At 36.0% G+C, this 12,929-nt stretch overlaps 1 protein-coding gene across 3 annotated transcripts in view; it reads right to left on the bottom strand.

Annotated features, from left to right (window-relative positions):
• Window positions 1–728: 728 nt before the first annotated feature.
• Window positions 729–12,929, bottom strand: part of PDE1A (phosphodiesterase 1A) — a 485,907-nt gene continuing 473,706 nt past the window's right edge. For all 3 annotated transcript variants that reach the window (XM_043996942.1, XM_043996940.1, XM_043996941.1), the window contains exons 15-16: window positions 4,932–5,054; window positions 729–2,078 (exon numbers count right to left, since the gene is read on the bottom strand). In XM_043996942.1, coding sequence (XP_043852877.1) covers window positions 4,975–5,054 — 80 coding nt within the window. In that variant the 3' untranslated portion in view covers window positions 729–2,078; window positions 4,932–4,974. The remainder of the gene's footprint in view (window positions 2,079–4,931; window positions 5,055–12,929) is intronic.

The raw sequence follows: 12,929 nt of genomic DNA, 5'->3' as shown, positions 1-12,929 counted from the left end.
GGTCTAAAGCTTTATTAAAAGGCCACCAAAAAGAGCATTGTACATTAGGCTTTACAAATAGTTAAATTCTAAGTTTTAAATGAGTTTAACGTGGACATAGTTTCTTTCTACCTGATAAATAGCTAGCTTAAAACTAATACCAAGAAGCAATCATAAGATTTTCCTTTCTACAAAGGAAAAAAGGAAAAGAAGGAAAGGAAAAGGAAAAAAAAAGAAAGCAAAATAGGAACAAAAGAAAGGAAATAAAGAAAATAAAGACTCGGATTTTTTTAATGATGCAAAGTGGCCATGATATGGAATATCATGATATGGAATTATTCTCTCCAACGCTATCATTATAGATCAATCTTTACTCTTAAAATAAAAATATCAAATGCATTGTAATACCTATGATACAATTTCCTTATACAGCTGTACTGTGTCAGAGGCTGAGGCTAAACAAAAACTAAAGGCCTCATTCACTAGACATGGAAATGCACTTTGTATACTTCTTATGCAAATATATTTTATACATTAAAATTATGCATACTAAATATGCATATTGGATATGGCTTACACATTAAAAGTGATCTAAGTTGTAAATAGCACAGTCCCTCCACCTTGATTTGTAAGCTTAGAGTTTTACCAATTAAAAAAAAAATATTGCTTAACATTGCACAAACCAGAAAGGAAGCAGGCCCAAAGACAGACAGAGCTCCTTAGTTTTAATGTGACAATTGGCTCATTTCTTAATCTATGGTGATTCTGGTGGTGTTTTTAATGGATTTTTGTGCTCCGCAAGCCATATTAACATAGCCAACCTACAAAAGTCTTGTCTGCCTCAAACTCTCCACGAAAATTTGCAGTATCTGATCCAAGCTAATCATTCTATCATTTCTCAACAAAATCATTCTTCATCTTGGAGCAGCCTGAAAGTTCTTGTACATACACACAGTATTACACCACTGGGAGCAAACTGAGGGAGATGAATAATAGACCACAAGGCTGGAAGTTCTTCTCTGATTAGTGCATTAGAGGAAATATATATATGTATGTGTATATACACATATGTGCATATACATACATATCTGAGATTCCACATAGGATATTTCAACCAGCATTTGTTGAATAATACATTTTCTTTTTATATACATACATCTTTAAATTTGACCACCAATCATGTTTGATATTTTTCTCTTTCCTGTTGGGTCCAACACTCTAGCTGGTAAGTTCACGATTTAATTCCAAAGTTTCCTGTTAGCAATGACTGTAGACTCCTCTTTGAGACTGTAAGCCTATGGAGGGTAGGGTCTGTGTTTGACTCATATTGACATCACGAAGCTCAATGCCACATGCTCCTAAGATTTTGATGACGACAACATAGACAATTATGACGAGCTACAAGTTAACTAGTTAGTCTCAGAGAAAGGTTCCACTGAGTTTATCAGAAGTTCTTAGCCATGATGAGGTCTCCACTACTTTGTAGCTCCAATACCATTGTATGTTCATTGTTCACTTAAGTGTCTGATTTCAGGTGTAGAGTTTACCAACTTTGTTCCCAAACACTGATAGAAATCTAATCAGGATGATCTAAATGGTCTGCCATCCAAGACTGCAGAAATAATTTTTTTTTCATGAGGTTTAAAAAAAAGAAAATGCCGGCTACAGCACTTTTCATAAAACAGCACATCAGAGAATGGATGAATGAATGAATGTATCGTATATTTATACACATTTCACAGTCAGCTAAGTTAAAACAGCTTTCAACAATGCAGATTTCAAAAGTAATCCAACTTTTGACCAAAAAGTGTTTTTTTGTTTTGTTTGTTTGTCTGTTTTTTCTGGCTTGATTGAAGAAGGCCAAATAGTAGAGGAAACACAATAATGGTGACACGATGACAGTAACAATAATGAGAAAACACTACTGAAGCCTTGAAAATATAGAAATGGCCTGAGTTACCAGCTCAGGATCCCATGTTTTTAAACATTATTTTCTTCCACTATCGTCCATTAAAAAGGGCAGGGTCCAAGAATATGCTTAGAGGAGAGCCTTCTGGCCATTCGGAGATTTAGGACATTTATGTGCTGCTCTGATTTTCCTGAAACAAAATCCAAATTAAAACCAGGGATTATAATTTCATCATTCCATAAATATCTCTCATTAAGCCAATATTCATTTTTCACAAGCAGATTGAAGTCTAAGATGCTGCTGGCTTAGCCTTACAAATAGCCAAGTGCAAAAAAAAAAAATCAACAAAAACAACATAAGTAAAATTTCAACAATTTTGTTGAATAGGAGAGCACTAGATTTAGACTGAAGATCTTACTTCCAGTTTAGGCTTTGTCGTTTGCTACCTTGGAAACATGTGAAGGTTAGTTTGCTTTTTTAAACCCATTTTCTCATTGGTAAAATGAGATGAAATATATAGTTTCTATGCTCCCTTCCAGAACTAAATCCTATTTTTTGTTAAAAGGAGAATAACAACGGGGCAGCTAGGTGGTGCAGTAGATAAAGCACCAGCCCTGGATTCAAGAGGACCTGAGCTTAAATCCGGCCTCAGACACTTGACATTTACTAGCTGTGTGCCCCTGGGCAAGTCACTTAACCCCCATTGCCCCACCAAAAAAAAAAAAAAAAAGAAAAAGGAGGAGAATAACATCTCTACTATCTCTTTCACAAAGTTTCTATGGGGCTCAATGGAGATTAAAAACAACCATAATCACAACAATATGCCACACTACAGCAACTATATGAGGCCAGGGCCTAAAAAAGAATATGCTCACGACAGTTCTTCAAGCTATTGTTGCCAGTTTTTCATGGGGGAGAGGGATAGCTTGTAGATCTATTCTGTTTTCAGGTGCAGCATGTGGGAAGGACATTTCCAAGTACACTTGATATGTCTCACAACAACCACCTTTGAGAGGTTTTTAGTGAACCTAGTGAAATGCTTAAGTTTCAATACTTTTATTCAGTTGTTAGAATGGTGCTTAGTATAAATGGGTGCTTAATAAACATATGTGGGCAAGTGATATCATTCACCTGTATAACAGTATACAGAACTTTAAATACTTGGGTGTCCCCAAAATTTAGTGCAGTTATAAACTTTAATAATTTTAGAAGTATAAAATACTATAAAATTTTAAAAGAAACATTTGAAAGGCCAATTATTAAAACATTTAAAATAACCACCATCTTATGCTATACTTTTCTGTAGTTTATTTTTAAACTTTGGAAATTAATATCAAACAATGTTTCATCCTTGGGTTGCATTCACCTTTTGAGAATACTCTAGCACTGATATACAACTGTTCCTTCATGTTTTTCTTTTACTCACTAAAAGCACAAGAGGACATTGTATATTCTATGATCAACCTTTCTCTGTTATTTCACTGAATGAAAAATTATTCACAGCTTCCCACTGATCTAGAGAAAGATAATCAGAGATAGGATTTTACATAGTTGAGGATTAATGACTACCTTTTAAAAATTATTACAAACTAAGTCCATTTGGTGGAAAAAGGTAGATTTTTTTTTCTAGAGTGAAATTTTATAACATTATGAAAAAGAATAGTATGACTGGTAGAGGAAAAAAGAATGCTGGATTTAGAATCGGTCAGAAGACCTGTGCTTAAAGTTTTACTCAAATACTGTCTCCCTGTGTGACCTTAAACAAGTCACTTCTGCTCGGGACTTACACTCTCTTATCCATGAAATGAGGGAGTTGGAATACATGAGTATTGACATCCTTTCCAGCTTTAAAATTCAATGATCTGATGGTGAAAATTAAAATGCCATTCCTGACCCAGAAGGTATAGAACCAAAACCAATGATCTGTGGTCCCAGTAGCATGTTTGAGGCCAGCTACTACTATTTTGAAACACTGAAAATGTGAGACAACAATGTACTTGAATTGAAGGCATGTGAAGACTGGAAGCATGAACTAGATGAGGGATTGCATCAGAATACTGGGCCATGTCGAGTAGCCTAAACACTTTCAAAGTGATCCAGAAGAATACAAAAATTTGTCTCTTCTACATGCATTTTGCATATGTACCCATTATCATGTTGTCTCCTCCATTAGAGTATATATTTTTTACATTTCTTTGAATACTCAGTATTTTAACACATGTATGAGCCTGGCGCATACTAAGGGATTTTTAACTGCTTGCTTCCTTGGACTTAGGAACTAACTTCCTTTATCATGTTCAAATTGAAGGACTCTAAAGTCCTCAGCTGAATTTCCTGATGAAAAGTCTGCCAACCTAACACTACTTAGAGAAAGCCATGAAGGGGAGGATCATTCCTACCAAAAGTTGAGGAGTGCCCTTGAGAAATGATTACAATAGGGGCAGCTAGGTGGCACAGTGGATAAAGCACTGGCCCTGTATTCAGGCGGACCTGAGTTCAAATCTGGCCTCAGACACTTGACACTTACTAGCTGTGTGACCCTGGGCAAGTCATTTAACCCTCATTGCCTTGCAAAGACAAACAAACAAAAAACTTAAAAAAAAAACCCTTAGAAATGATCACAATATATTCAGGATACCCCCATACATTGATTACAGTTTGTGCCATTGAGTTAGGAGGGAAAGTCATAGCTCTGTACTTTAAGTGGTATTTTTTGTTCTATACGGTATATTTCCAAACTTTTGTTCCTTCAGTATTTTTTCATCCTGTTATTGAAACAATTACATTCTACAATATTTACTTTGTTTTTTATTTAGATTCTAATATCTTTACTGGTTTCAGGTACAAATAAGAGTGTCAGTTAGCCAGGTATGTGGTTATAGATGTTCTATCTTTAATGAGACTGCTAATAAAAGTAACATAAGAAACTTTAAAAGGGAGAGTATTCTAATAGAATATTCAAATAAAGTAACTTATACAAATATTATTGTAGACCACATTATCTTTGGGAAATATGTTTCAAGATTATAAAAAATGGAATTACCTCTCATTTGTAATATATCAGAAGCCTTTAAAATGTCTCAAACCTACTGGTGGTGAATCATATCACATTTTTCTTCTGTGGTATTTATTACCTCTTCTGAGTTTTTACGAAGCTCAGGCTCACCTGAAGGAAAATGAGACAAGTTATTGGGAAGACGAAGCAGGTCAAGAGGCAGCTATCAAATCTGTCAGATTAAATATTATGATTATTGGACTTTGTAGCATATTTCTCTAAGATCATCAGGCATTTAACTTTCATTGAGTAAATTGAAGATTAAAAATGTTGAGTAATTTTATATTTCAAAAGTTGCAAAATATGAACAATGAAAACAAAGAAGAAAAAGACAAGGCAGGTTTGAGCACATAATGAATATCACAGACAGATCATGTCTTCAGCCGATTTTCTGCAGGAAAAAAAAGTTAAAACTGAAAAGACAAAGGTAAATCCCAGGATTACTTATCTATCTCCATGTTCCATTGACATTCCTATGGATTTAAGGTAAGTGAATTAAAAAAAATTTTTTTTTGTGGGGCAATGAGGGTTAAGTGACTTGCCCAAGGTCACACAGCTAGTAAGAGTCAAGTGTTTGAGGCCAGATTTGAACTCAGGACCTCCTGAATCCAGGGCTGGTGCTTTATCCACTGTGCCCCCTAGCTGCCCCCCAAGATAAGTAAATTTAAGAGATGAGATTATGTTTAAAGAATAGTACATCTGGGGGCAACTAGGTGGTGCAATGGATAGAGCACCAGCCCTGGATTCAGGAGGAACTGAGTTCAAATTCAGCCTCAGACACTTAACACTTACTAGCTGTATGACCCTAGGCAAGTCACTTAACCCCAATTGTCTCAACAAAAGGAAAAAAAAAAGAGAGAAAATAAAATAAAGAATAGTGTATCTGACTATACAAAATGGAGTGGAATTTATAATTACTCAACTTTCATGCAATTTTTCAAGGCTATGATATTTTTAAAAGGTCTTGAAAAAGATCTATGACCTAAAAAATGATATAGATACATGACAGAGAGATCTAGGTTTATGAATAAAGGAAGAGAAACAGAATAACAAAGAGCCAATTATGACATTAAAAAAACTCTGGACTTTATTATTTCCTTCTTCCATACTCTGTTTTCTAGTCCTGAGTTTATGCTTGGTCTGAAAAGAATTAGCCAATGAAAATCCACTGCCTGTGAAATAAGAAGGCTTAGGAATGGATCGTGGTTCTACTATTTAATACCAGAATGACCTTGGGTCAGATACTTAATCTAGATGAGCCTTGGTTTTCTCAGGTATAAAATAAGGAGTTTGAATTATATGGTTTCTAAGTTGCCTTCTAGTCCCAAACCTACAATTCTATGAGTAATCCTATGTCAGTGTATATATTGAGGAAATCAGAGATGCCAAGAATCTTTTTCCATGGTAAGAAAAATTAAGACAAATGGTAAGAGGTAAAAAGTAAGTACTGTCAAGGAGCTGAACATACTATTAGGCTTTACTATTCTTGGGAAGGCTAGAAAGCAATCTCTTATAAAGTTTATGAAAAACAAGACTTTCAAATTTCTGTTAAGTTCAAAAAGACTTTCAGAGATGGGCAAGGGTATATCATCAGACTGTCCATTGGCTCCCATCACTATCCCTTTAATTTTCCGAACCAAAAATAATTCCCTGGCCATAATTCTCCTAAATGTGTTGTCTTCTATCAGAATGTCATCTCCTAGAGGGCAGGGACTGTTTTCTTTTTTGTTTGTTTGTTTTTGTTTTTGTGGAGCAATGAGGGTTAAGTAACTTGCCCAAGGTCACACAGCTAGCAAGTGTCAAGTGTCTGAGGCTGGATTTGAACTCAGCATCTCCTGAATCCAAGGCCAGTGCTTTATCCACTGCGACACCTAGCTGCCCCTGTCTTCCTTTTTAAAAATATTTATTTCCCTCAGTCTCAGCATAGTACTTGGCACATGAAAAGTGCTTATTAAATATTTTCATTCAGCAAAATTAGTTTAAAAAGTGAAAACTTGAGGAACAGTATTGTTGATGTTCTCTCAGTCTTTAGGTTTTACTTCACAAATTTACCTTAAGATTTGTGTTGTTACCATGGGGCTAGGGTGATGAAAAGTAAATAGACATTCATTTTTAAACAAATTATTAAAGCCTTTTGGGACAACAATCAGAGATAAAATGATACCAATCTCTATATCTATTTCTGTATTTATATCCATGCATGAATATTTAAAACAATTTAAAAAAATTTTTGTTTAAAAAATATTTAAAACTTATATGTTGATTTAAGTATGCATACATGTTTTTGTATCCAATTTAATATCATGCTCAACTTTGGCTACATTACTGGAAGATTTCAGACCTATGTTATACAACAGTAGTTTAGAGACTATAGGAACCTCCATCATTTGCATCCTTCAAGTAAAAAAAAATCCCTGCAAATTTAATGAGGTTTTATGATTAATCAAACAAAGGAAAACTTACTAAGAACTTGGGGCTTCTTTCTGCTTTTTTGTTTTTGTTTTTGTTTGTTTTTGTTTTTTGTAGGGCAATGAGGGTTAAGGGACTTGCCCAGGGTCACACAGCTAGTAAGTGTTAAGTGTCTGAGGCCGGATTTGAACTCATGTACTCCTGAATCCAGGGCCAGTGTTTTATCCACTGGACCACCTAGCTGCCCCTTTGGGGGCCTCTTTCTGGCCAAGAACAAGCATCTTTATTTGGTGCACAGGGTCTATAGCTGTGGGCCAAGTACATATGCTGCTGATCCTACCTTTGAGGCACCATCGACTATTACCACTAAAAAAAAGTAGATGTCTGTTTGTCTTAAGCATTGTATGATTACATGGTAGATGTGTAAAAGGCAGGACAGAATAGAAGAGGAGAAATATATTCTTCTGCTTTCACAAAAACTATTTTCCCTGTGACCATACTCTCTGACTATCTCCATCCTTCTGGAAATTTGAACTCTGACCTTGTATCTACTTTCTCCTACCGTACCCCAACTTGGAAGGATGAGTTCTTTGCCTTAGATTGCCTGGAACCAGGCCATTAGGCCACTTCCTACAGTCTCTTTAACACATACCCTCAATTCCCTCTCCATTGGGAATAATGATTGTCTTTCTTGCTTGTATTTGTTTTCTTTCCTTCCTTCCTTCTCTCCTTTCTTCCTTCCTTCCTTCCTCTTTCTTCCTTCCTTCCTTCCTCTTTCTTTCTTTCTTTCTTTCTTTCTTTCTTTCTTTCTTTCTTTCTTTCTTTCTTTCTTTCTTTCTTTCTTTCTTTCTTTCTTTCTTATCTATGATCTATCTGTTGAGAAATTTGTCTCCAAGGATGGGGAAATGGAAGGAGCAATGGGTTTGGAATCAGAGGACCTGGGTTCAAGTCCTGCTTATGTTACTTTTCTAGCTGAATGATACTTGTCAAATCACTTCATCTCTACCACAGAAAGCTATTTTTCTCTATTTTTCCCCTCTGAGGAACTTTGGAGTCGATTGAAAGTTATAGGACACACTGGCACAGGACCATCCAGCATGGCATGCCTGCATCAAACAAAAAACTACTCTATGAGCAAAGCAGAATTACATAGCTCTAAAGAAACATGAGATCTGCAAATTTAGAGACATCTCCACTCCAAATGTTCATATTGACTATTTGTGCCCCACCTGTAGTAGCATCTGATCAGCCACAGTCAGACATATTGTACCTTGACCCCAACACAGTGATGTCATTTTGGTCCTCTTTGAGCATGAAGGACAACAACCAACCAACCAATAAAATTATTATGAAGACCAAATGACATAATGGATGTAATGTCTCTTTAAAATTGCTATGTAAATATTAGCAATTAGTCTCTAATGGTATACAGATGGTCTAGAGCACTCTATCTAAAATACCATCAAATATTCATTAGGAAAAAAAGAAGGATCATGATCCTTTAGGGACTATTATTTTAATGACAATAATGTGTCTATACATAAATACATACAGAGTTTTATATGTGTATGTGCATATATAGAAAAGTATATTAATACTATTCAATCTATGGCCATGTGCCAACTTCCACATATATATGCATGCATGCATATGAACATGTGTCTATATATTCTCATTTGTATATGATTATGTATTTAGGAGAATTTAATTCATTCCATGCCATAGAGTATCATGTTAGGGGGGGATTGCTTTGTTGTTGTTGTTTTTCAGAAAGGTACTGTATTATTGCTTCAAATTCATTGATAGGCCACTGTGATTTGTAGGTCTCTTTCTATAGATCTTATATCTAACCAGACTTTCCCTACCAATTTCCTCATTTGTACTTTTAAACTCTTCTTTGTAGATTCACTCCTTCCCAGTGCCCATCAAATCAGGCAATTTGCACCATTACTTTTGAGCTGAAAATTTCCAAATCAATAGCTTGAGTCCTGATGTCCAAAGCCTTATTTCCAACTGCTTGTGAGATATTTTGTACAACTGTAGACTAAAACTCACCACATATAAAATTACAATTTTCCCTCCATTCTAAACTCTGCTTTTTTCCAGATGCAAGTTTAACCTTTCCATTATCTAGACTTGAAAATTTGGAGTGCGCTTTGACTACCCTGAGTTCTTTACCACCTATATTCAATCTGTCATCTTATTTTTAGTTCACCACAGAAGGACCTTGGATCTATGTCATATTAATCACTCAACAAGTATATATCAAGCATCTATGTGCTAGGCAGCCAGGTGGCACAGTAAATAGAGTGCCAGGACTAGAGTCAGGAAGACTCAGCTTCCTGGGTTCAAATCTGGCCCCAGACACTCACTATCCATGTGACTCTGGGCAAGTCACTTAATACTGTTTGCCGCAGTTTCTTCATCCATAAAATGAGCTGGAGAAGGAAATGGCAAACCACTCTAGTATCTCTGCCAAGAAAGCCCCAAATGGGGTCATGAAGAGTCAGACATGACTGAAAAAAATGACTGAACAACAAATTGTAGTAATCTAGGCAAGAGGTGGTGAGGGCCTGAAGTGTGATAGGACCCACAGGGTCATAGGTAGAGTGAAGGGGACAGACATGGAAGATGTTGGGCAGATTGAATAAGAATTGGCAGCTGAATGGATATATAGGGTGAAGGAGAATGAGGAGTTGAGTGTGACTCAGATTATGAAGCTGGATAAATGGAAGAATGGTGGTATTTTTTATATAGAAGTAAGGAAACACAGAAGAGGTGTGGCTTTGGGGGAAATGATAAAGAGTTATGTTTTCGGGATAAATTAAAGAAACTGGAGACAGTTAGCCTTAGGAAGAGAAGAATGAGGGTAGTCACGATAGTTTTCTTCAAGTATTTGAAGCCTGCTATGTGGAAGAGGGAAAAATACTCAAGGAACATTTCTTATGGTCTTATTATGTTCCAGGCACTGTGCTAAACTCCAAGGATAAAAAGTAAAGACAAAATCATAGTTCCTTCCCTCAAGGAGATCACATTTTAATATGGGGGATTAGACATTTGTTTTCATCCCAGAGAACAAAATCAGATACAATGAGTGGAAGCTGTAAATTGGCAAGGTGATGTCGGGAAAACAAACCAAACCAAACTAACAACTAGACCAATCTATAAGAATAATGGGCTGCCTCAGGAGACTCTAAGATTAGAAGCCAAATATGACATAACAGTTTATTCATCCAATGCAACCTGTCCTTGAACAGTAATCCATTATCACCTAGCTGACAAATCTTCTTGAAAACTCTACTGAGGGGCAATCATGTACCTCCCACAGCAGGCTTTTCCACTTTTGGAGAGCTCCATTTGTTCACAAATGTTTCCATAAAATAGGAATAAAATTGCCTTTTTGTGACATTCCCCTCCTTGTTCCTAATACTGTGCTCTTTGGCCAATGAGAAACAACTGATTTGCACTTCTGAATGACAATCCTACAAATACCTGAACATAGTCATCATGTTCACCCAAGGCTTCAATTCTCAAAGCTAAACAACTTCAGTTCCTTTAACCAATCCCCTTATGGCATGATTCATTTTTTTTTTTTTTTGCAGGGTAATGAGAGTTAAGTGACTTTCCCAGGGTCACACAGCTAGTAAGTGTCAAGTGTCTGAGGCTGGTTTTGAACTCAGGTTCTCCTGAATCCAGGGCTGGTGCTTTATCCACTGAGCCACCTAGCTGCCCCTAAGCCCTTCTCTGTCCTGCTCTGAATGTCTTTCAGTTTTTTCCCCATTCTAATATGGGATGTTCAGGACTGAACACATTTTAGATGTGGTTATCTCAGGACAAAGTAAATTAGAACTGTCACTTCCTGAGTCGTATTGCTTCGAATGCTTAAAGTCACATCTGCTTTTCTGGCTATGTTAATTATACACCTGAAGTCCACTAAAAATTCTGGTGTTTTTCAGATGAATTTTAGTTAGATATCTCTACCCCAGCTTCTAATTACAGAGTTGATTTTTGGAAACTCACTGTAATACATATTACATCTTTCCATATTACATTTTATCTTATTTTATTCAGCCCAACAATTAGTCTTGAAAGATCTTTTGTATCTTGACTCTGTAATCCAATGAATTAGTTATCCCTTTCAGCTTTTTGTGTCACGTGAAATTGATAAACATGTCATCTATGCATTTGTTCAAGTCATTTGTAAAAAAGTACAAAAGCAGAAACCAAACCAAGATAGGCAACTGGAAATTCTCTTCTGGAGCTAAGCTTCCTAAAATGACAAAATCATTAAGGCTTTAGACCTGATAATTCTATCAGTTCTTAATCTAATGATTGTCTATTGCATATTTCCTCATGTTGTCCACAAAATGGTAAGAATGTTGATGTTCAGTGTTTGTTAAGATCTAGGTAAATAATATTCACCCCATTCTCCTGACCCACCATAGTACCCTACCAAGTCAAAAACCAGTAATAGTCTAATCTGCTCTTGAGAAATACATGCTGGCTCTCAGTGATGACTGCTTTTTATTCTAGAAGACCACAATTCATCATTTACCAATATGTCCTGAAATTTTACCATGGATCTAATTTAAAACTCCTTGGTCTATAATTTTCAGAATCTATTCTTCCTTCTTTTTGCTTATTAATTAAGAGCAATCTCTTAAGGGTTTACAGGTACCACAAGGCCTCACTCCTCATTCCAACAGAATTGCAAAAAAATAACCCTGGTTGTATCCATTTTGAAATTGCCAAGAGTTGGCTGTCAAATGCCTTCAGTGAAGATACTGAAACATTCATGTACTGCACAAAGACCCATATGTAGTTTAATTAGATCATCTTCATTAGCTAATTTTAAAGGCACCCTTCAGCACCATTCAGAGCTACTGAATTATAGAAAGAAATATTGGCTCTTGCTCTGGTAACATTTTAACAAATGGACTAAATACTGACTTAATAATTATAATTGTTTTTTGGCATACTATTTGTAAATTTTATTGTGTTTGTGATCAAAATGAATAGTGGATAAGGAAAAGAAAAAAAGCAAAACAAAACTGTGTGGTCCTTGAAAAATATTTGGAGATTTTCATAGTCTAGACTCATGATATCATGTTTTAGGGACCTCTTAAAGTAGAAACTCATTCCACTGGTGCAAATGGGCACTGTGAAAAAAAAGAAAAAATTGAAACAGTCCCTACCCAATAAAGGAGCTGACTAACATTCTTCTAGCTAGGGTAGGAATTCTACTGGGCTACACTCATAATGTACTCTTCTATTTTATGTATGAGAGAGGCCTTCAGTGTCTTTCATTGACAACATGGTTTAGCAGCATCAATTGAATAGAAAGAGTTCCAACTGGAGTCAGAGGACATGAGTTCAAATCTCACCTCTACTGTTTGCTGCTTTATGTGGACTGTACAAATCATGGAACTTCTATGAGCTCCAGTTACCTCATCTGTAAAAGTAAGTGTTTGGATGGATGGATTTTGAGGCTCCTTTTAGCTCAAGCTCTGCCCTCTCAGAGCAGTCCAAACCACTTTGGGTTCATCCTAATTGTCAGGAAATTCTTCTTTATTGAAA

The sequence above is a fragment of the Dromiciops gliroides genome, chromosome 3, assembly GCF_019393635.1.
Source record: "Dromiciops gliroides isolate mDroGli1 chromosome 3, mDroGli1.pri, whole genome shotgun sequence".
Taxonomy (NCBI): Eukaryota; Metazoa; Chordata; class Mammalia; order Microbiotheria; family Microbiotheriidae; genus Dromiciops; species Dromiciops gliroides.
The sequence above is the reverse complement of the archived record's forward strand: the minus strand, read 5'-3'. Positions and strand labels throughout refer to the sequence as shown.